The sequence below is a fragment of the Labeo rohita genome, chromosome 13 (assembly GCF_022985175.1).
Source record: "Labeo rohita strain BAU-BD-2019 chromosome 13, IGBB_LRoh.1.0, whole genome shotgun sequence".
Lineage (NCBI taxonomy): Eukaryota > Metazoa > Chordata > Actinopteri > Cypriniformes > Cyprinidae > Labeo > Labeo rohita.
In genome coordinates, this window is record NC_066881.1 from 11115956 (window position 1) to 11141785 (window position 25830).

At 38.0% G+C, this 25830-nt stretch overlaps 1 protein-coding gene across 1 annotated transcript in view; it reads left to right on the forward strand.

Moving 5' to 3' along the window:
* The window catches only part of pdzd7a (PDZ domain containing 7a), a 29723-nt gene extending 4663 nt beyond the window's left edge, over positions 1–25060 (forward strand). Inside the window, exons 4-15 of the mRNA XM_051126088.1 lie at positions 1415–1591; positions 1716–1863; positions 2869–2929; positions 4717–5178; positions 8020–8226; positions 9740–9915; positions 10335–10426; positions 10571–10662; positions 11085–11156; positions 13046–13621; positions 14766–14866; positions 21913–25060. Coding sequence (XP_050982045.1) covers positions 1415–1591; positions 1716–1863; positions 2869–2929; positions 4717–5178; positions 8020–8226; positions 9740–9915; positions 10335–10426; positions 10571–10662; positions 11085–11156; positions 13046–13621; positions 14766–14866; positions 21913–22062 — 2314 coding nt within the window. The 3' untranslated portion in view covers positions 22063–25060. The remainder of the gene's footprint in view (positions 1–1414; positions 1592–1715; positions 1864–2868; positions 2930–4716; positions 5179–8019; positions 8227–9739; positions 9916–10334; positions 10427–10570; positions 10663–11084; positions 11157–13045; positions 13622–14765; positions 14867–21912) is intronic.
* The last annotated feature ends 770 nt before the right edge of the window (positions 25061–25830 follow it).

Below are 25830 nucleotides of genomic sequence, written 5' to 3' on the forward strand. Positions count from 1 at the left end.
CAGCTTGATACAGCAACATGGAACAAATTGTGTAAGTTTGGGATGGGGTTATCAGTTTTTCTGAGCAGTGAAAGAGTGGGGCAATTGTTGGTCATAGTAGTTGTGCAGAAATTACACACTTTAGTTTGATAATAAACTTCGTAATTATACTACCCTTCAGAAACATTTTTTTGTAAAAGAAGTCTCTTATACTGATCAAGGCTGCATTAATTTGATAAAAAAATATGGTAAAAACAGTAATATTTTGAAAAAAAAATCTGTTTTTTCTTTTTTAGGATTATATTAATAGAAAGTTCAAGAACAACATTTATTTGAAATTGAATTCTTTTGTAACAATGTAAAAGGCTCTTCCTGCCCCTTTTGATCAACTTAAAGAGTTTAAAAAAAGAAAATTCAGTCATTAATTACTCACCCTCATGTCATTCCAAACCTGTAAGACGTCGTTCGTTCATATTCAGAACACAATTAAGATATTTCTGATGAAATCCGAAAGCTTTCTGACCCTGCATAGACAGCAATGCAACTGACATGTTCAAGACCCAGAAAGGTAATAAATACATCATTAAAACAGTCCATGTGACATCAGTGGTTTAAACCTTAATGTTTTGAAGCTACGAGAATACTTGGTGTGCAAAGAAAAAAAAAGTAAGGATTTTATTCAACAATTTCTTCTCTTCCCTGTTAGTCCTCAATGCACGTTCACATGAGTGCCACGATGTATGTGTGTGGTGCTGCTGACGCAGGAGCCGGTGCTCTGACATAGAATGTCCTTCTCTCTTAGTTCATTGTTTGTATATTCTGGTTCAAAAAAGTAAGGTTGGTCAAAAAATGGCAAGTCATCCTCTCTGACGAAATCTTCAGACTTGTACACGAAGACTGTTTTATGTACAGATTGTGTCTTCTTCTGCTTGTCAACAAGGCACAGAGCATCCGGGTTCTACACCAGAATGACTCCTGCGTTAGCAGCACCACACACATGCGTGAAGATAATCTAGTGAATGCATGGCAAAGAAATTGTTGAATAAAGTTGCTATTTTTGTTTTCTTTGCACACAAAAAGTATTCTAGTAGCTTCATAAAATTTTGGTTGAACCACTACCTTTCTGGGCCTTGAATGTGTCAGTTGTGTTGCTTTCTATGCAGGGTCAGAAAGCTCTTGGATTTCATCAAAAATATTTGTGTTCCGAATATTACAGGTCTTACAGGATTGGAACAACGTGAGGGTGTGTAATTATCAATAGAATTTTAATTTTTGGGTGAACTAAACCTTTAATGCATCCTTGCTAAAACAAAATCTTTTAAAAAATAATTTTAAGGACCCCAAACCTGAGTTTATTTTTTTTGTAGAATGACTGAAATTATTGTGACACTTATTTGTTTATTGCTTGTAAACATATATGAATATATATATGCAGGGTAGATCTGATCCACCGAAGGATGGTAGTGGAAGAAAGTGGTCGCACACCTTCAGAGGCCAGCTCAGATGGTGCCCTGCGCAGAATAGTGCACCTTTACACAACTTCAGACGACTACTGCCTGGGCTTCAACATACGCGGCGGCAAAGAATTTGGCCTGGGCATCTACGTCTCAAAGTAAGACATAATGCTTGGGGTTTGAGGGATACACTTCCATGTCTGACAACTTCATGAAAACAGTCACCTAGAACTTGCCTATTGAACTTTATTAATGTGATGATTTGTTTAATTTTGTGATGAGGCTCGATCCTGGTGGCCTGGCAGAGCAAAATGGAATTAAAATGGGGGATCAGATTCTGGCAGCCAATGGAGTGAGTTTTGAGGACATCACACACAGCAATGCAGTAGAAGTGCTAAAGAGTCACACTCACGTGATGCTGACCATCAAGGTGAGAATAACCAAAACATTAGCAATACACCTGATATTTGACCATTAGCCTTATTTATAGAATAACACCCCCATCTTTACAAATAACTATTAAGTAGTGTAAATTTTTAATGGCAATATTAAAATGGCACATTTGTGTGTAGATTTTAGTTTATTAGGGCAAATTTTAGTTTTTAGTTCAGCAAGACAAATGATTTCCAGAGTGCTTTGGCATATTAATTGCCACCACAGCATGTTAAACAACACAGCCTCTTATTGCGTCTGGGAGTGAGAAAGCATAGCAAAGCAGACAGCTGGCATTTAGCCGTCACATTCCTGGTTGCTCGCTTTACTCAGGCAGAGCTCAGGTTCCACCTGTGAAAAACAGCCAGCAGGTGTGCATTATTCACCAGGCCTTAGGGATCAAGTTATAATCAGCAGAAAGCCTCATTTTATGGCCTTTTCTCATTGCCCCCATGGCAAGGCTCTATCAAGCTTGCAGCAGTGCTATAAGTATATAGGGCTTCTAAATGCCTGCTTTGTTAGCTATTGATGCCACTTCGTGGTGGTAAGTCTGAGCACTGCTGGTGATAAGGGAAGTGACAATGTGAGAAAATGTCAGACAAGGATCAAAACAAAAGAACACAGGGATGTTTTTTGAACTGTGCTGCAGTCTGTTCGAATCCAGCTCCTGAATTGAACTGTCCTCACAGTGACTTACTTTCCTGCAAGGCAGATCAGACTGCCTCCTACTATCATCTTAATGATGTTCAAGCTTGTTTTATGTTTATGGAGTAACAAACTAACTGTGACTTCATGAGAGCCCAAAGTGAGTTCAGCGTACACCTGGGGCACCAGAAATAAGGTCATATCCTCTTGACTCGACTGGTGGAAAATGTCATTTTAGACTGTTTAGGCTTAATTTGCACAATGAATTATTTCCAACACAGGACATTTGAATTTATATGCAATGTAATTCAGCCGCGTTTCGCACTGTGATTATGTATTGTGTAATATCCTGTCCTAGGAGGCTGGCCGATATCCTGCTTACAAGGAGATGGTGGCGGAGTACAGCTGGCTTAATAAATGTACGTAAATGTTACATCCAAACCTCACTATTTAACATTTGATCTGTATTAATGGATAGGTTGCGTGCTTTGTGCCACCCACTCGTTTGCACATGTATCTTATAGAAATGCAATTTTCATAATTAAATTGATGGTGTGCACTGAGATGATCCATCTCCAGATTAAAGCTGAACGCCAACCAGCCACATGTCAAGCCAGATTTTTTCATTGCCCTCTGATTCTCTGTTTTCCATTTAATATGGATGGCAGTGTCTGAAAATAGCTACGGATTAGATCGTAATGTTCACATTCAGATAAGTTGCCTGGGATTGCGCATGTTTGTAACATCAGGGTGATTCAGGGGTATTTAGGTTGCAGGACAGAAGCTCACGTAATTCTGCTCCATATTTAACACTAGTGACATTGATATATTGTTCATTCAGACGTAAAAGTCTGGGGTTTCTTCAATATTTATGAGGCTTTTAGATGCCATGTCTGCTGCTTTGTTTGGTCGGCTTTTTAATTTAATTTAATTTATTTTATTTCACAATTTCCTGTTTCTGATTTAATGCATAAAAAATATTTCGTTGCATAAATGGATGTACAGTTGAGGTCAAAAGTTTACATACACCTTGCAGAATCTGCAAAATGTTAATTATTTTACCAAAATAAGAGGGATCATACAAAATGCATGTTATTTTTTATTTAGTACTGACCTGAAAAAGATATTTCACATAAAAGGCGTTTACATATTGTCCACAAGAGAAAATAATAGTTGAATAAAATGACCCTGTTCAAAAGTTTACATACACTTGATTCTTAATACTGTGTTGTTACCTGAATGATCCACAGCTGTGTTTTTATTTTTATTTTTTTCCAGAAAAAGCCTTCAGGTCCCACAAATTCTTTGGTTTTTCTGCATTTTTGTGTATTTGCACCCTTTACAACGACTGTATGATTTTGTCATTTTAGTCATATGCTTGTCAACTAGCAGCTTTTACAGAGGGTTAAAACACTCACTGATGTTTCAGAAGGAAACACATGCATTAAGAGCCTGGGGGTGAAAACTTTCTGAATTTGAAGATCAGAGTAAATTTAAAATTACAAAAATTACTTTTTGTTGTATTTGTCTTCTGGAAAACATGTAAGTATGTTCTGTAGCTTCTGAAGGGCAGTACTAAATGAGACAAAATTATATTATTTAGGCAAAATAAGAAAAATGTGCACATCTTCATTCTGTTCAAAAATGTACACCCCTGGCTCTTGATGCATTGATTTTCCTTTCTTTAGGATCAGTGAGCATTTGAACCTTCTGTAATAGTTGCAGTCCCTCAGTTGTCCTCAGTGTGAAAAGATGGATCTCAAAATCATAGTCATTGTTGGAAAGGGTTCAAATACACAAACATGCTGAAAAACCAAAGAATTTGTGGGACCTGAAGGATCTTTCTAAAGAACAGCAGGTAGTTTACCTGTTCAGGACAAACAAGGGACTCATGAACAACTATCACTAAACAAAAAAACACAGCTGTGGATCATTCAGGTACCAACACAGTTTTAAGAATCAAGTGTATGTAAACTTTTGAACAGGGTCATTTTTATAAATTCGACTATTATTTTCTCTTGTGGACTATATGTAGACATTCTTTATGTAAAATATCTTATCCAGGTCAGTACTAAATAAACAATAACATGCATTTTTTTTATGTAAAGCAAGAGTACTTTAAAAAGAAGTGAACGATATACACTGATAGTAATAGTGAACTCTATCTTTTAAAATAATAAATGAAAGTCTCTTTTTTTCCCCTTAGTGGCTAATGGAGGCCAGCCCTCTTCCTCCCAGGGTTCAGACTCCTACTCCTCCACTTCCTCTCTCTCCTCCGGGACGCCGGTCAGCTCTCTCAGCGGCCTCTCGCAGGTCATGTTCCCTCCTGTATTCGGCTCAGAGATGGTGGATGTCTGCATCTCAACCGAGGACCGCTCACGGCGGACCAGCTCTGAACGGATAGAGACCGCCATCCAGACGGACCCGCCGGAGCCCGACGCCACATCACGATCTAGTAGGGTCATAACCACAGAAACCAGCCGAACGGTTGGTGAAACTGTCCTGTTAAAAGACACAGTGATCCGCAGTGGGACTGCCAAATCTCGGACAAGGACCTTCTCTGCCGGGGATAAAGAGACTCTGGACTCTCCTAAAACCGCAGTCCTGATGGCTCTCAGCAAGCCTCGGAAACCCATCCGCCGATCCCAGAGTCACATCACTGTCTCAGGTACAGTAATGCTGGTTTGAAGAGATCAAAAAAACAGTTGGTCAGAAGGCTATGAATCAAAATGAGGTTAGCTGCACAAGACTGTCCTCTGTTTGTGTCACTGATGTATCTCATATCTCAGTTGTAGTGCCGGGCCCAAGGTCACAACCAGATCATTGATGAGGATCTTGGGTTATTTGATACACACACCGCACTGTGGAAGCTCCGCTCAGAATAGAAAATGTGTTGCCGAAAACCAGCAGTTGACCTTTGGCGTCACACTGCTACGTCTGTTTGTCAAATATATACTGCAGCAGTGTGCTGCCATTGTGTCTCTGCATTTAAATGAACTCGGTTGAATGCATAATACATCAGCATTACTGCATGGGATCTCCCCGTGAAAGATTAACGGTTCAGACGGGAGAATCTGATGCCTTGAGAAATGTATGCTCAAAATCCACAGAGCAAAGTGTATATCATCCTGCTTTATTTGCCAGGCTTAATACCTCACACTGTGGAGATAAATGACTGGAGGGTTTGTGGCCTTTAACAAATACATTCAATCACAACTTAACATAACAAGCTCTTCTTAGGTGAATCTCACCGAATCATGTCCAGGTCATTTTTCACCCCAAATCAAAAATAGAAAAATAAGAAGCCTATTTTAGTACCGGGTTGAAGGTCCAAACTGCAGTTTCAATGCAGCTTCAAAAGGCTCTAAATAACCCCAGCCGAGGAATAAGGGTGTTATCTAGCGAAACAATCAGCCATTGTCTGAAAAAAAAGTATATACTTCTTAATAGGGCTGCCCTCGACTAAAGATTTTTCTGGTCGACTAGTAGTCATTTATTTTAAGCATTAGTCGACTATTTGTTGCACGTTTATTATACCATATGAATCATAATAATGAGACTTTAATTGCCTACATAGCCTAATAAGTGCTCAAGCGCATGCATAAAGCTTGCCACAGCGCACCAGCAGATGTAATAATTATAAATGTGTCAGGGAAAAACAGCAAGGAGACTGCATTAACGTTTTAATAATTTGTTGATAAACAAATTTTTGTTGTCGGCGACACTGACTCGTCATCTCCGTAGTAGTGATGTGCCTGTTTGCGTGTTTCATATGGATTGCATAATCTGAGAATGTTTCTATTTGAATTAGTTAATTTGAAAGTAGACATTTCACTCTTTATAGATAGTTTTTCATGTCTGTAAGACAAATAGGACAAAGGAGTTTTGCGCTCAAGTCCACAGCGGTCGAGACGGCAGCACATCCTGTTTGCTTTCATTATTTTACAAAAGCGCAACATTTTGTTGTTATTCTGAGTGCACACAAATAAACATAGATTCTTTACAGATTTGAAAGATGTACTTCTATCTGTACGAGCAAAAATGACGGAGTATTTTAAGAGCAAGTGATCGCACCGGCGTCTCCATCTGTCATGCAGGGAGTGCGCTACTATTGAGCTTCCACACTCTGCATAGACAGGATAACATTAGATTTGTAAAGTTGCTACTACTTATATCTGTCAGATGAAAAGCCACATTTGACGTCGATGAATGATAGGTGAGTGTTTGGATGTCCTACCTGGTGTACTGTATTACCACATAGACCAGCCGTTAATGATTTGTCCGTCACAGACTGCGTGACTTCGCCACTTCCTGTGGAATATTTTTTCTGCGACTAAGCAACTCTTTTCATCGACTAACGGTTAATGAGAAGCTCTGTGATGCACAGCTATGACTTCACGTATTATGTAATCACATTTGAAAATTACTCTGTGTACTGTGGCTGAAAAACTCCATCTCATTTTCTCTTCCAACTTCAAAAACGTCCGACATCACTGATATGTTTGCCTTTTCTTTGTAAAAGGCGTTTAACTTTCTTTGCACATTTGCTCTGTAAACACTGGGTCGGTGCTTCCGCCTGTGTCATGTGTGACTTTTCCAACGTGACTACATAACGCATGAGGTCAAGCTAGTGCTACACAAGTATACGTGGTTAAAAAGTATACAGTTTTTTATTTATTTATTTTTTTTTGAAAATGACCAATTGTTTTGCTAGATTAGACCCTAATTCCTTGGCTGGAATCATGTAGAGCCTATTGAAGCTGCACTAAAACTGCAGTTTGGACCTTCAACTTGTTGAAGTCCATTATATGGAGAAAAATCCTGGAATGTTTTCCTCAAAAACCTTGATTTCATTTTGACTAAAGAAAGAAAGACATGAACAGTGACATCTTGGATTTTGATTTTTTTCTCATAGATTTACAGTAATAAAAATAACATTTAAAAATCTAATGAATTAAAAAAAGAACTTTATTAATAAAAGGCAATGGAACATTCACAGTACAGCTGTAACAAAATGGTCCCAAAAGTAAATGATGCTATACACTACCAGTCAAAAGTTTTAATGTTAATTAAAAATTTAATCAAATAAAAAATTAAAATTGATTTTAATGTTTTTTTTTTTTTTTTTTTTTTTTTTTTTTTAGAAATCTCTTCTGCTGACCAAGCCTGCATTTATTTGATCCAAAATTCAGCAAAAACTGTACATTTTTTACAAATATTTTAACTATTTAAAGTAAAAAAAGTTTTCTTGTCCTGCAATGACCTGGGGTTAAATGACTTTCTCGAGGACACAGTAGTAATGAAACAGGATTGTGATCTCAGTAACTCTCCAGTTTCTGGGTCACCATTGCTCAGGGCTGAACTTGCAACCTTTACCACCTATAATACATGTATTTTATCACTTGAGCATGTTAAAGTTTTCCTTGTGAGCATGTATTTATTTAATTTAACTCAAACTTGTTTGCCTTGAGGTCACCCTTTGACATGTTTCTGCTTGAATGTTGATCAGAGGACAAGCAGAAGAAAAAGAAGCATCAAAAGGACAAGGTAGAGATGGAGGGAAGCACTCTGCAGCGCTCCAAAACCTTTGTCAGCTTGCTCTTTAAAAGCGGACGCAAGAGGGAAAGGTCGTCCTCAAGAGACAGGAAGGACAAAGGGACAGGGGATGGACACAGAGGAAGATCCAAATCCCCAAAACATTTAGATAATGAACCGGGTGAGTCCACATATGATTTAACAGACTTTAATGAGGATCATTTTCTGTGGATACCAGGGAGTAACCAAGGAAGATATTTGCACTTGAAAAGCTAGAAAGCAGCATAATGAGTTTTTAAAGAGGCTAAATCAGAGAGCTGCTTTACTGTACACTTTTCTGTAGTAATTCCCTTGGAGTGGCCTTGGAGAGTCCAGCCCCTGTGGTTTTGCTCAGCTAATGATGAATTGCATAGCTGCCTTCTATACACTGCCTACTGCAGCAAAACTTAGAAACTTAGAAACTAATCACAGCTTGTCAGACAGATTTGCCAATGTCTTTTTGGAACATTTTAACATTGTAACATTACAAATTATTGTGCAGATTTGCAGTTAGTTCACTCTTAAAAATGGGGTATTCACAGTAATGCCATAGAACAGAACACGTTCCTGTAGCGCACTGTCCTGCTTTAACCCTAATTAAACACACCTGAACCAGCAAATCAAGGTCTTCAGACTCACTAACGCTGCATTCCACTTCACACACTTGCAGACTTCCCAGACTGCCATTTTTAGTGCGTTCCACTTTGTGAAGTGGGTGAGGAAAGTTTATACGTACAGATTCTCAACCCCTCGATTTTGACTTCAGGCCACTCTATGTACCACAATGCAACACAATTGTGATGTCACCGCAGATTGTGTTTAATTTTCCCCCACCCCAATCAACTCTGTATTTAAAACAACCCAAAAATACTAATATACATATGTGACCCTGGACCACAAAACCAGTCTTAAGTCGCTGGGGTTTATTTGTAGCAATAGCCAAAAATACATTGTATGGGTCAAAATTATGGCAAAAATCATTAGGAAATTAAGTAAAGATCATGTTCCATGAAGATATTTTGTACAATTCCTACTGTAAATGTATGAAAACTTAATTTTTGATTAGTAATATACATTGTTAAGAACATTATTTGAAGAACTTTAAAGGTGATTTTCTCGATATTTTGATTTTTTGCACCCTCAGATTCCTGATTTTTAAATAGTTGTATCTCAGCAAAATATTGTCCTATCCTAACAAACTATACATCAATGAAAAGCTTATTTACTCAGCTTTCATATGATGCATAAATCTCAATTTTGAAAAAATGACCCTTACGACTGGTTTTGTGAACCTGGGTCACATATAGAATGCTGCATCAAACTAGTTTAGAAAAATTAAATAATTTAAGTAACAAATTAATTACGTAGTGGATTCTAAGGGCTTAGAACATTCCAATACAGCTTAGTGCAAGGGTTCTGCCAGTAGTGGGCACTCATGCAACATATCCAATGACATATATCTGAGTCAACGAGATGACGGGAAGTTAGAAACTTCTAGGCAAGTGTGTTGGAGCTGGTTGGTGCTAAAATCTGCAGGACATTCTCCCTCCGGGAGTAGGATTGGACACCCCTGCCACAGCAGAACCATAGGTTTTTAAATGAAAATTGCTGTCATCATAACTCATAGACTGACTCTCTAGCACTTGTGTTCTCAGGTAAAGAGCGGGGTCGACCCATAATTAACCTGTTGAGTTCTCCCAGAGAGACTCGTGCTGGTATGAGGGAGCACAGCCCCATCCCCAGCCCGGAGACCATGGCCATGTTGGAGGATATGGCCCGCAAGCTGCTCAACGAGGATGAGGTGGTGGCTGTCATGAGACACTGTAAAAGGGTGAGTCATCTAAAAGTCTGTTGGGTTGGCTCCAAAAAGGCTCCATTGTCATGCTAGATGTATATTGTAGTTAAAATTAAAACAAAGATTACTGGAGCATTTTTATAAGAGAATACTAGTAAAAAAAAAAATATATATATATATATTCATATATATATATTACATTTCACTTTTAATGCATTATTTACAGAGTCTTTGTAATTATTTGGGAAATTTACTAGTAATTTCTGAGAGAAAATACCAAACTTTTTCATGCCATATCCTTGAAATACTTTATTGACAGCTTGTGAGCTCGAAATTGCAAAAATGTTTTGTCCTTTACACAAATTTGGAAAGATTTAGACTCTAAACCCAGTTTTTCTGACTAGTTCGCATTATCAGGACTAAATCACTGAAGTAGTGCATCTCCTGTTCTTTAGTTTCTAGTTGAACGTGTGGTTGAGGATTTGGTGCGCCCCCTGTTGGCCATCTTGGACAAACCTGAGAAGCTTCTGCTGCTAAGGGAGATAAGGTAAGGAGAGTTAAAATTTTGCAAGCCTCTGAAATGCATATTTTCATACATCTCCTGCATGCATTTGCACTGTTCCTATTCATACAGCCGCTTACTGTACTTTGTGTGGAATATTTAATTCAACATTCACTTTCTTTTATGTAGAATGATCATCCCTCCCACAGATCTGGGCCGTTTTGACAGTATGGTTTTGCCCTTTGAGCTCGAAGCCTATGACATACTAAAAAACCGCTCTGGTAAGAAAACGTTTCACTTGAAACTTTTTAAGTTTTAGCTGCCATGTTTGAGTAGTACTTATACACTAATGGTCAAAAGTTTAGATACCTACTCATTTTGTATTATTAATGTTTTCCGTAATTTAATAATACTTAAGTGGAAGCATGGGAATTATATAGTGACCAAACAAACTGTAACAAAACAAACAAAGTGACCCAAATCGAAACTGTAATTTAGCTAAGCTTCTGTCAAACAGTATCCTGGGATGATTTTTACAGTATTGAACAAGTTCATATATATGTTGAGCACTTGATGGATGCTCCGGATCCATTAAAATAAATAAAATAAATACATAAAACTGTACTTTTATAAGAAAATTCTAGATTTTAATCTGAATCCAGTTGGTGAATGTAAACTATTATGGTGTTTTTTTCTTCTTCAGTAAGGTCTCCTGTCCTGCGTTCTCCTCATCATGGCGGAACACCCCGTCGCCATCTAATAACTCCCATCCCAGGTAAACTCCTTCTGGTGTGAACTGGAACTGGTCCTATTTCTTCATTTCTCTTGTTTTTACTCATGCATTTTTCAGTGTTGTGCAATGTCCTCAAACTGATCCCTGTAGGAAATTATATAACCAGAAGACACAAGCTCTCCTCTGCACCAGCCGTTTCATATCCTGAAATGAATGTCTGACCAGATACACACATACATATACTACAAATATCCTGTTGCTGATATTTAATCCACACACACAATCCCTCTCATTCTAAAACCCTTGTTACTGTACCTTTCCATCACTTTTTAATAAAGAGCCTGTGAAGTTTCCTTCACTGTAAGCTGCCATTTAGGACACAAACGCATAATTTGTGGGACGCTGAATATGCATCACTGCCGAAAGGAGATAATCTGTCTCATAGTGCCAGATAGCCTGCCTGTTTTATTCTGCTGCTGACATTGCATGACCTCCTAACCTATAACCTTGGAGTGCACAGTGCCCGCTGTCATTGTCCACAGTGTCGGGCTGCAATGTGCGTCTGAGTTTTGAATGGAAGTCGTTTCTGAAATGCAAGAAAGGCGCCTTGCATTGTTTAACCTTCAAGCGTCCACCCACGCAGGTCTGAGGCTTAATGCAACTCCTTTGTAACGTCCACAGAGGAGTAATTCAAAACTCTCTGTGCTAGAGGCCCCTGAAATCTGAGCGAGATGTGCATGTATGCAACGCCACACCGCTGCTTACTCAATGGATATGAATGTGTGATTGTCGCTCACATTTCTGGATGAAAGGGAAAGTGTGTGTGAGGTTTCGTAACATCTGCACTGATTTAAGGAGATGTAAATGAGTTCAGCTTTTATACATTTATGTGTATGTTTGTGGGAGGAGGAACTTGTGTGTGAATGTGATGAATTCCTTGATTCTGAATTCCCAGTTGTATCTATGAAGTTACCTGTGTCTATAGTGGTACTGTGGTACAATAATGACATCAAATTGCAGTGCAGTTGGTCTAAAAAGTGCTTTTCACACTTGAAATGTGATTGGATGTCTGTAATTAGGGCTGGGCTGGGACACAAACAGTCAGTTGGTACTACATTACTATAATATTGAAGGTTAAAATGAACTGATTTGTATACAAACACACAATTAAGTTTTTATAATATTAAAGTTATAATACTAATTTTACAGTTACATTGTATTTCTACTTCAATTCATTTTTTTTTATATAAACATATGAAGGATTTATTCAAGCATAAATTAAATACTGAAGAACAGTAAAAATTGCAATGAATATGTTACATGGTGCATATATTTATGGAGTTGATTAGTGAGTTTATGGTCACTGAATATGTTTTTTTCTGAGGTATAGTGTTACATGACATTTTTTACAAGCTGTTATACTAACATCTTTCTACAGGATTTCAGTAAGTTTTACTCTTTCTTTTAACATACCTTTAGATGTTCATTCATGTTTATTTTGTGCTATAATTAGTATTAAAGCGGAGATGATGATCAGTTTATGTGCGCTTCTCTCAAACTGAGGCGCTACAGAAATCTGTCACTCCACATTAAACAGTTCCGAAATGGCATTTATTGTTTTTTATATTGTAATAAAATGGATAGAAATTTGAAATCTGATACTTTGTTTCATATCAAAAGTAACAAAGCTTATTACGATTTATTGGATGGGAGGTGCGCTGTAATGTTCAAATGAAAAGATCTCCTGATTTAAGAATTAAGTTTGCCATTGCAATGTAGAGATAACAGTGCAAAAACAGTGCTAACTCTGCGACTGAATTACAACGTTCCTTTACCTGGGTTTAAAAGTGTGGTTTAGACCAAACCTGGGGTTAAACTCAAGAGTGACCAGAGTATGTGAGAAATGGTTATAATATCCTCTTATATCACAGATTACCGTGGTGGATTCCACCTTCAGCCGGTGCAGGATCTGGAGAGAGAACGGCAGCTCATTGAAGATCTGGAACGACTGCGTTTGGCAGGTTTACCGACTGGACGACTTCCTCCTCCTCGAACTTTCACACCACTTTTGGATGTACCTGTGGACACTTACATCACAGACTCACTTCGTAATCGCTCACTGAGTCCTGCTCGTCCCGGCTGGACGCACTCAGAGTCTCCTCACGGCACGGAACGCATCGGACGCTCCCCCCAGAGAAGAGACAATGGTTTCCCCAGGACATCACACCATGACTCTTTATCCAGCAGGGGTGAATCTGTCCCAGAACGAGGGAGATCCCCTTATAGGAATGGACATAGAATGAAAACAGACAAATCCCAGAATGGCAAAGAGGTAAAGCATACCGTAATGAGTGCACACCGCCGGAGTAGGACACCACTGACCCAGGTGTTTGCACCCAGCTCAGATCAGGACTGGAAAGAACCAGTGAATGGACACTCAGAAAGCCAACCAGAGCAAGAGTACGAACTAACCGTGGTTTCTATCTCTAAGACCAAACAGTCCCTTGGTGAGTTACTTGGAGTCAGTGGCTTTATGTGGCAATGTTTTTCAAATGACAGACATCCCATTTCTCTCTGTCTAAAATAACTTGATTATATATTTATGAATTTTTAATACAGCTTGCCCATGCAAAAGTTGGCCCCACAATGCTGTGGTGTTTTGGGTGGTTGCCAGGTCGCTCTGCAGTTTTTTAAATTATGTTGTTATGTGGGTTCTGGGTTACTAGGTGGTTTCGTACTGGCCCAAGCTCCCACACTCATATCTCTATTATATTTTGATCCACAGACATGGTTTGAGTCCCTCCTTCATTGTGAGTCATGACATTTTTATAATTCACCAGGGGAAAATGCTAAATTTGATTACTTAGAAACATAATCTTTCCTCAAAAGGCCAATTATTGCCTGTAATATAAACAGTACTGGATGAGTTACATTCCAAAGTTTAATACTTATGGTTAGGGGTTTGTTCAGATCTCTCAGAAGAGTGTGAGTAATAGCATGACTAAAGCCTATTAATACAATGGATTTGCAGAGCATGTGACAGATTCTCGACTCACAATCCCCTAAACTCCCCAAAAAAAAAAAAAAAAAAAAAAAAAAAAAGCTGTCAATAGGGTGGTTCCTAATATGTACCATTTAGGTACTAATATGCACCCTTTAGGGGTAAATAATGTACATAATTGTACCCTTTGAAATGGTACCACCCTAGTGTCAGCTTTTGTGCCTTTTTTCTGAGAGTGTAGTATACACTGACACAAAAAGAAATAGGAACTTTGTGGAAATAAAGATGTACAATCTCTGATAGATTAGTATTAAATAAGAGATTCTCCTTCAGTTCTTCTTCTCCCCTCACCAGAAGATGGCAGTAAATTGACCAGTGCAACTGTGCACTCCCATTCAAGAAGGTCTATAATGGACCCAGAGAAAGTAAAACATTATTTCTATTCGTCTTAATGACAGGTGCTCAGCTGTTGAACATCTTCTGACATCTCTAATATGTATAGTCTGGACTGGAATCAGCATCTACGTTTATAATCAAAACCTCAGTGAATTGGTTATAGTGTTTGTTTCATGCATATACAGTATAGAGAGAGAGCTGAAGTCATTGTTAATATATGGATGGATAGATGATTTTTAATATTATTTTTGCAGGAATAAGCATCTCAGGTGGGATTGAGTCAAAGGTGCAGCCAATGGTGAAGATAGAGAAGATCTTTCCAGGAGGAGCGGCATCTACCAGTGATGTTTTGAAGGTAACTGTTCCTTCTCATACAGACTCAGCTACAGCAGGCTAGCGGCATTGTAGTCTAGGCAAGTTTATTTGAGACAGAAAACAAACAGAAGTCTGACTAGGTTGAGTCAGACTTAAAGGATTAGTTCACTTACAGAATAAAAATTTTCTGAGAATTTACTCATCTCCTTGTCATGCAAGATGTTCATGTCTTTCTTTCTTCAGTCGAAATGAAATGAAGGTTTTTGAGAAAAACATTCTAGGATTTTTCTCCATATAGTGGACTTTAGTAGGGATTGCAAAAGGCTTAAATTGCAGTTTCAGTGCAGCTTCAAATCCCAGATGAGGAATAAGGGTCTTATCTAGCAAAACGATTGGTCATTTTCTAAAAAAAACAAAATAATTTATATACTTCTTTAACTACAAATGCTCGTCTTGCACTAGCATTGCGATGCATGTCCATGGCTCACACCACAATTACCTCAGAAAAAAACATATTTGATGACCATAAACTCGCTAGTCAACTCTATAAAAATATTCACTATGATGTGTTCACACATTGCGTAATCATGTTGGAAAGGTTGCGCATGGTGAGTTCTTCGTCTGTGTAATTCGGTTCAAAAAGGTAGGGTAGAGCGAAAAACTTCGAAAGTATATACATTTTTATTTAAAAAAAAAACAGCTGATCGCTAGACAAGACCCTTATTCCTCGACTGGGATTGTGTAGAGCCCTTTGAAGCTGCTTTGAAAATGCGATTTGGACCTTCAACCACTAAACCCCCATTGAAGTCCACTATATGGAGAAAAATCCTGGAATGTTTTCCTCAAAAATCTTTATTTCTTTTCGACTAAAGAAAGACATGAACATCTTGGTTGACATAGGGGTGAGAAAATTATTTGAGAATTTTTATTAGTGAACTAATCCTTTCCGAATCTATTACAAGACCAAGCAAAATATAGTCTTGCCTCTGACTTGGTCCTGTTCTGGTCTTCATTTCAAACTTGAATAAGTTGCTCTGATTTATAACACTGATGCAATGTATGCACAGGGTATCCTGTATCCAGTGACCAACCGTAGTTTGCTTTTTGAGCAGACAAATAATTGTCACACACAAACTCTTTTAACAGGTTTTATACCATTGCTGCAAATAATGTATACGGATATTGCTGGTAGGATTCATCCTAACATTATTAGTTGATGAATAGTGTGTTTGACTCCCAATCATTATTAGGAGGGTCTGGTAATAATCAATGGCTGCAGGCTTTGTGATTTCTGTTTTGGTTATAGCTAGCACTCGGTTACGTTAGCTGAGCGCATAGGCATTTTTATATGCTTAAGTGGTGCAACTCATTCATCATTGATGAATTACATCAACCAGGGCAGAAAACATAATATTTGAGTCAGCTGCTTCTTTTTAAAGGAAGCTTTCCGCAAATAACTGAAAGACCAGCTTGATCCAGGCTGGTTCACTCTGGTTAGTTCTAGTTTGGTGCTGATCTTACTAGTAGACCAACATGTTTTTTTCTGATGAAGTTGGTAGATGCTAGTCATCAGCAGGTGTACACTCACTTTGTTTCACTGTGTCTAAACAATATCCAGGTCTTTGCATTTGTACAAAGTGAGGCAGAATGAGGGATAAAGGTTGCAGCAGTTGAGGGCACGATACCAACAGCACCTCTGTGACCCTGCATAAAAGGTTAAAACCCTGGAATCCCATGTGTGTATGTGCGCTTGTGTGTGTGTTTGTCAAGAGAAGCCGCATCCTTGTCGATTACAGCCTATCAGGTGACATCACTTCCCTGGCCTGCTCTGAGAGGCTTGTGTTGCCACACTCAGGAGATCTGGTGTCAGGCTCATAACCCTTCAGCTGCCAAGAACATCCACTCATCTCTGGCCTCCACCAAGACCTGGTGTGAAAGACTAGTGGGTATTTCCATTCATACCAAAGGCAGACTAATTTACATTCCACTCAATTCACTTGTTGTCTCACCCTGAAGCTGTGAGAGGCTCTTCAGAGCGGCTATCTTCACTGAGCTCTGCAGATTAACAGGCCTGCAGAGGGAAAGTGTGGAGCGCCCTGTTGACATACTTCCTGTTTCTGTTGTCTAACTGATAGCTGTATTATCTGAGCGGCAAGTATGCTCCGGCAGCATGGAGGTCAGGTTTCTGTCACACATTGTCTGCAGTCACATCCCTCTTATCAAACGCTGTTGACACGCATGGCAGACGGAGGTCAGGTGTTGTGTATGTGTCGGGGCTCCATAGAGTCTGCTCGTTCGGCTCATGTGTAATTAGTACAGGACTCTCTTTTTCATCTTGATATTAGATTATAGTCTGCTGTGTTGATCTTGATAGTCATTCTTCATCTTATAAATACAAAGGGCTTCAGTTTAATAACAGATTTAAGTATTCTAGAGAAAATTTCAGAGGTCTTTTATCTGTGCAAAACTAGCCACCACAGGGTGGCTTGATAACTTTTCCAGTAGCTATTTGTTAACCCATTACTAGGGTGTTGTGAGTGGTTGCTAGAGTGATGGTTGTTGACATGCAAATTGTTATACAGGTGAAGTCAAAACATATAGTTTTACATATTTACATATAGTTCACAAGAGTAAATAATAGTTAAATTTATAAAAATTACCCTGTTCAAAAGTTTACATGCGCTTGATTCTTAATATTGTGTTGTTACCTGAATGATCCACAGCTGTGTTTTTTTTTTGTCCTGAACACTTAAAGTGCTCACTGTTCTTCAGAAAAATCCTTGTGTATTTGAACCCTTTGCAATAATGGCTGTATGATTTTGAGATCCATCTTTTCATACTGAGGACAACTGAGGGACTCATATGCTTCAGATGGAAAAACGATGCATTAAGAGTCAGGGTTGTAAACTTTTGAACTAAATGAGGCTGTGTACATTTTTCTTATTTTGCCTAAATATAACTTTTTTTTTCATTTAGTACTGCCCAGAAGCTACAGAAAATACATGTTTCCCAGAAGACAAAATACGTTAAATTTACCCTGATCTTCAAATTCAAAAAGTTTACACCCCCTGGCATCATTAATGCATCATTTTTTTTTCTGAAGCATCAGTGAGCATTTTAACCTTCTGTAATAGTTGCATATGAGTCCCTCAGTTGTCCTCAGTGTGAAAAGATGCATCTCAAAATCATACAGTCATTGTTGGAAAGGCATCAAATACACAAAAATGCTGAAAAACCAATGCATCTGTGGGACCTGAAGAATTATTCTAAAGAACAGCAGACAGTTTAACTGCTCAAGACAAACAAGGAACTCATGAAAAACTATCACTGAAAAAAAAAAAAAAAAAAAAAACACAAAACACAGCTGTGAATCATTCAGGTAACAACACAGTATTAAGAAGAATCAAGTGCATGTATACTTTTGAACGGGGTCATTTTTATAAATTCAACTATTATTTCTCTTGTGGAATATATATAAACGTCTTTTATGTGAAATGTCTTACTCAGGTCAGTACTAAATAAAAAATATCATGCATTTTGTATGATTCCTCTTATTTTGGTAAAATAATTAACATTTTGCAGATTCTGCAAAGTGTATAATAAACTTTTGACTTCAACTGTGTATATAAAAATTGCATCTAACTTTTAACCAGCACTGTCTGTCACAAATAGACATTTAATACCTTCAAAATCTGGGTTTGATGTTTCAAAAAACTGAAAATATTTGAAAATATGTTTCTATTCAGCCATAGGAACACCAAAAACATTGATTTCTACTCTTCCATGAGTCATCTTCTTTCTCTCTCTCTTCACGCACACAGTGACATACTCTGCTGTCTGCTGATAAATGACTCCACTTGTCCCCTGAAACCATAGAATGGTTTGGTGATTTGTTTTTAGTCAAAAAGGCAGATGGCATACAAAAAAGACTGATGATGTCCCTGTGGTCTCCTTAATGTAAGTGCCGTTTGAACGGGATGTCAGCTTAAACAAATCTTAGGCCTCTAAATGGCCATAAAGGGACACAAACAGAGTGTGTTGCATTAAGTGTAATGTTTTAAAATGCTCTTAATAATGTACTTAAGTAGTTCTTGTGTTGTACTTTTGGGTTGACTCACCATGACTGGAATAGTCTTAAAGTTGTGGGCTAAATTGTAAGCCTATTTGTATGAGGAACTTAAATGTGCGGATGGCTGTTATCATCCCATTTTACATCTTTAATGTGACAGAATAATATGATATATAATATGATATATAACTGGGCATTACATAGAACTAGGGGTGTGGGTTAATGACAAAAAATTACATCTTGATATGTTCTGGAATAATGACAAATAGATGATATTTTGCTGCATGTGTTATTGTGCTATTGTGTATTTTGATATTCTTCATATTCTGTCTGGTGATGAATTTGTAGGAGTAGCAGAAATTACTTTTCCATTAGGTTTAAATTGATTTTTACCTTTTTATAGGCATTTTTGCCTTTATAAGGCCGAATTTTCCTAAACAAATTAAATGTATGCATTATCTTTTGTGTCAAATTCTTTAATCAATAAATTCAAATAGTAAGACGCTATAGGACTGTTACAAATCAGATGAAATCAGTATCAACAAAATTGGTGTTAGCAATGCAAAGGTGGCACAGAATCTGCATCTGAAGTGGCATTTAGATGCATTTACACAGACTGTTTACATGTTACACAGTCATGAAAGCATTTAACCTGCAGTTACAATTGCAGAAATAATGAACTGCTCCCCGGGCGCCACAGCGATAGCAATATGGCTGCCCACTGCTCCGGGTGTGTGTTCACGGTGTGTGTGCGTGATTGTTCACTACTCACTACTGTGTGTGTGCACTTGGATGGGTTAAATGCAGAGCACAAATTCTGAGTATGGGTCACCATACTTGGCCACACGTCACGTCCTTTCCTTTTCCTTTCCTTTTGATTCAGTAATGAAACAACGTCAAGAAGCAAAACAGTTTTGCTGTGGCTTTGTTTGAAATTATTTTTTTGATGAAAATGTAAGTCAATTAATATTAACTTCCTGTTTATTGGACAGTCACTGTTTTATAAAATCAGAAAAAGAGTGTTTTCATGATGTGTCAGCATTCGACAATATTGGTGGCACTAAATGTAAACAGTGTCACTGAACCAAATGAAACTTGCATATTTTGGTGATTTTTGCTGCTGAAAATGGTCAATTATTGTCATGTTTTGGGCTGTACTAATCGGTCGGACCAGGAAAAACTTTTGGAGTGCTATAGACTGCCAAAAGTTATAACAAATCAAGGAGAAGAGTGAAGATTTCCAGGGCAAAAATCTTAACAACACTCATATTTGTTCTTTCATGATTTGTTCAATCATTTCCAGTCAGGTAGGTAAAATATTAGGTTAATAACTTAATACTCGATGTATGTATCTTTACCGCCTATTACCTTTTGTTTGTCAAAATATTGCGCCCTTTTCTGTCCTCCTCTATATGATTCATCAGTTTCCACACATTATTTCTGTGGTTTAGACAGCATAAATTAGCAGAACTACATATTTAGTAGTACATTAATCGCGCAGTCCATGATGTTGTTTACACCCGAGTATCACCAATTTGGCTGCACATCTGGGTAACTGACCATATCGTGATATACAGTAAGTGAACTTCTATATCACATTTGCAATCGTGCTGATATTTGGAGAAAAAAAACTGTACTTTTTGTGTGACATTACTGTATCAGATGATATAAATATAAAAGATGTATAAAAGTCATACAGGGACATATTTGCCCCATGTTTATCTTGAATTTTGTGGGAATTCCAAATGTTTTTTTAATAGACTGAATCACGCAGTGAAAGCGTGAACTCTAAATGCACATACGCAGTAGTCTAACCTAAATCTCAGTTTATGCGTGCATTCTCTGGGTGTGTTTTGGGCTGGATTTTGCGATATACTCAATAATATCAAATCGCATATGGTTTGCACAACAATTATTATATTATTATAGATGATATATATCGCACATCCTACATAGAACTAAATGCAATGCTTAAATGGATAGTTCATCCAAACATGAAAATTCTGTTATCATTTACTCACCTTCATGTCGTTCCAAACCTCTATGACTTTCTTTCTTCTGATAATGACAAAAGAAAATATTTTGAGAAATGTCACGTTAATAAATGTAGGGTTTTTTTTAAAACATTGGAAGTCAGTGGGCAACAACATTCTTCAAAATATCTTCTTTTCTGTTTCACAGACGAAATTACACTCTTAGCTGAAAATAATGAGCCAGAGTAATGTTTTTCATTTTTATTTATATGAGAATGAACAGAGAAGTATAATGTTTCTATAAGAGGACAACAGTGTTGAGACAACCAATGAAGAGCATGAAAACAGACCATGACCACTAAGAATGGGTGTAGAGAGTTCACTGAACAGGTGCATCCTGGTAAGAGATCGTGACTGAGGAAATGTGCCTACTTTGAACTAAAGTGCGTTTGTGAGCTCAGCTGCACTTTGTACTTTTTTCCTGGCAGGAAAGACATAATTCCAAAGACACGCTCCTGCATCTGTGTGAGGGTTTAACTTTTGGGTTATGCACACCTAGAGACTGGTGCACATAATTTGATCCTGCTCACTCTGATTTGACTGTTGCCCTCTTTATATGTAACTGGTTAGTGGTGTCAGAGATAGGAGAATGAGTTTTAATGAGAGCTGATGGATATGTCATGTGTTTTTGACCTGAAAGACCCAAACATCTGTGCTTCTGGTTTGCCAGTGGTTACAATCAGAGAGAAAAACATCCATTTCTGAAGTATAATAAGCTGATGTCATCCACTGGCAGAGCCTTGACACACGCAGTCTGAAGCAGGCCAGATGAGATCATTCACAGGTATTAACGAAGGAGAACAAAGGAAACGAGTGGCATCCTGTGCCTGAAGCATCTGCGTTTTCCTGCCATTCAGACAGCGCACGCCTGTCTGTGCTCTGCCAGAAATACTCAGGGATGTGTCAGGAAAACAGACATCTGCGTTAATGATCAAGTCCTACACCTGAACCTTTCTAGAAATCTCTCTTTTTTTGTGTGTGTAGGCTGGATTCGAGCTGGTGTCAGTAGACGGAGAGTCCCTCCAAGGTGTTACACATCAGCACGCAGTGGATGCCATTCGAAGGGCTTTCAGCAACAAGGCCAAAGACCCCATGGAGTTTATCGTCAAAGTTCCCAAGAACCCAAGAGACTGACTGAAACAGCCAGGAACTCAATGAGTTTGCAGTAAAGGCCTTGATATACTTACAGCAAAGTTCTTTAACGTTCTTCACTTGGGTAAAACGAGCAGTCACAGCGGCCATTAGATCAAAATGTAAATATGTGCTACACACTCTTCTCTCAATAATAAGGTAAACATAGAACAAAAATGACAGCAGTAAGCAGAAGTTAAATGGATTGATCACCCAAAAGTGAAAATTAGCTTAAAGGGAAAGTTCACCCCAAAATGATTTACTCACCCTCAAGCCATCCTAGGTGTATATGACTTGCTTCTTTCAGACGAATACAATCAGAATTATATATTAATGTCCTGGCTCTTCCAAGCTTTATAATGGGAGTGAATAGCCCAAAAGAAGTCCAATAAAGCACATCCATTCACCGTAAAAGTTCCCCACATGGCTTCAGGGGTGAATAAAGTCATCCTGAAGTGAATCAATGTGTTTTTCTGAGAAAAATATCCAAAACTTTATAAACTGTAATCTTTAGCTTACGCTAACTGTTGTACGCATGTTTGGATGATGTAGGATGTAAGCTCACAGGAATCCTGATTTGTTTACAGGTGGAACGGAAGCAAATTTTCCTTTGTTTAGCAAAGAAAAACCAGTCCACTCTTGGCCTACATTGAAATTGTCCGACATTTTTCTTTACAAATCCTTGTTTTGTACTTCTAATTCATGACCTGTGTTTCGTTTTTTGCTTTCACCACTGCGCTTCCACATTTGTCACTTCTTATCAGAGCTTGTGCCGCATTACAGAGTGGAAATGTCCCACTTAAAACGTCAGTGAGTTCCAGTCTATCACATGTCACGTTAACATATTGACATCATAAAGTTTTGTGTTTTTGTGTCAATTATGGCAAAAACAGAAAATAATGAAGATAAAATGCTGCCTTTCAATTTGAAAACAGCTAATGAAAAGCAAAAATCAAGTTTTCATTTTATGAACTTAACATGTAACGTTTTTACCCAGCAGGCACCGGACGTCAATGTAACGTCAGGTTTACATTGGACAGACAGATCAGATCAGACAGACGTTGAATTTGGGTTGAGAATGAAAATCGTCAGTATTTGAGGTCAAATTGATGATTTTGGTTACACAACCTAAAAACAACAAAATATCAACGTCAGCTGATGTTGGTATTGGACATCAAATTAATGGTGACATTAGACGTTGAATTGACACTGATTGATTCGGGACGCCTTTATTAACCCCCGGAACTATGTGGAGCACTTTTTATGATGGATGGATGCCCTTTATTGAACTTATTTTGGACTATTAAAAAATAACACCCATTCACTGCCATTTTAAAGCTTGGAAGAGCCAAGACATTTTTTAATATAACGCTGATTGGATTTGTCTGATAGAAGAAAGTCATATACACCTAGTATGGCTTGAGTGTGAGTAAATCATGGGGTAATTTTAATTTTTGGGTGAACAATCCCTTTAAGATAGATTTACACTTCAGGTTCTCCCTCAAGCCATCCAAGATGTAGCTGAGTTTGAGTTTCTTCATTGGAACAGATTTTGAGAAATTTAGTATTATATCACTTATTTACCAATGGATCCTTTGCAGAATGAGAGTTTATCAAAACATCACAATAATCCAAAAGTACTCCAAATGACTCCTGTCTGGAGGGTTAGTAAACTGTTCGCAAATTTTCAGCATTTTTGGTGAACTATTCCTTTAAGAAAGCAACAGCGAAGTGGATATGTTGGCACAAGTTTTGCAATTCATAATTCCAGGCAAGTTGCTCATTGATATCGCACTTTATACAATAGATATACAATAAAGCAAGCGGATTTACAGTGTTAAACATGAAATAAAGAGTGTCAGTGTCACCTTCAATTAAAATTACAACTTCAGTTTCTACTGTGAAGAAGCTCTCCAGTGTGCTCATTTATTTACTCGTGTCTGATTTTGACAGACTGAACAGAAGATGAGATTTCACAGTCCCAGAGCACAGTTACCTACTGTATTACGTAACCTCCTTACGGACCAATGGTAGTTTGAAGGTGTTTACAGCTGAAGCAAACTTTTTTGGCAATCCGCTTTGATTTCCTGAAAAGAACCCCAATGAACTTTTGGCCTGGCTTTGTTCAAAATGACATCACACCAGTTCCTTCTTGAATTTTGCTTGAAGTATATCGGGGCCTTAGTGCTGCAGGGTATAAACAGAAGACTTGCTTGGTTTGAAAGAGAAATCATGCCATCGTGCCCTTCAGTGGGGGTCGAGGCAAACCCCTGAGCGAGAATTCAAAAATGGGCTTCCAGAGAGTGCTATTGGCCATTCACAGATGCTGACCTTTTCCCTTCTTGTTATTGTTATTTGCTTTTGAATCTATTCCTTTTCTATTTTGAATCTATTCTATGAAACCTAATAAAACAGCCAGAACTCTTCACTTCCACCATTAAGGGATCTGACACCCTGTATAAACATGAGATATTGAGGGTTTCTATTTTTGGTTGGTTTAAGCCTCGAGCTAGATAAGAGCGTGCTGGCATGACATGCTGATAATCATAAGTCATAACACTACCCATCCATCCGGGCTACAGTCTCCACAGTCATGCCTGAGAGAGATTACATACAGCCACAGTATGGATTGAGATTGAGATTAGGTCTTTTTTTCTTTTAAATTGCTGGTTTGGTTTAGTGAATGTCTGGGGGATTATTACAAATGAGGCTCTATGTCTCATTTTACATCCTGTGCTCTAAGTGAATGTCTATTTTTGGCAACTTATGCTTATATTTAGCATTTTTTTTATATTTGTGCCTTAAAGCTGCACATATGGACTGTGCAATTAAGATCTAAACGTTGTGATAATTGTAGGATCAGTGTTATATACTGAACTTTTTTTTTTCTCTGTATGCATCTAAAAAAAGCATGTGTAAAGCATCTGGTCTGCATTTTTGCAGTTTGTTTTATTACAAAAGGCATTGTGTGATTATAAATAAAAGGTTAAATATTGTCGGTTTCCATTGTGTAAGATCTTTTTTACTCTAATTCTGACCAAAAGATATGTTATGTAACTTTTGACCCCCTAATGGTTGAAGCATAAAACTACAGGTTATTGCGGAGGAACATTGTTTTGATTACGTGAGTTGTGCTTCGGCTCCGCGATAGTTTGAAACTCGTCTGTGACCATAGTCAAATCAGTAACAAAAGGAGGACGGATATAAGAAAAATATGTCTAATGGTTAACAGGAAAGTAATTTACATATCGGAATTTTTTGACTTGTTGAAAATGCGTACAGTATTAGAGCAATGAGCATCATAACTCTGCTATGAGCATCGCCATGAAAGATTCTGACTTCCGTTTGGGTGCTTTCGTATTAAGGTCTCCAAAGAAAAACATGTTAAAATGGACTGAACAGAAACTTTTTCAATAAAACTAAATATAAAAATATACGCAGGTTTAACGCTATATTATTGGCTCAAAATATATATTAATTTGACTAGAGACACCAGAGACCAGAAATGTGAAGCTCCGCTCCAGCCCGCAAGACCTCCCCATTCAGAAAAAGGTGGATACACATGGCCCGCCAAGTACTAGTAACTGGTTTGGCATTATTACTAGCGAGAACTTTGTTTTGTGAACCCAGTTCATTTCCAGCAAATTTGATATGCTTTGCAAACTAAAGCCAAGCTGGTGTTGATTCATGTTTTATGCACGAATAGTTGTAGTGTTTTCACAACACCTAATCAGCCGGCCATATTGGCAGCACTGAACGTAAACAACGCCA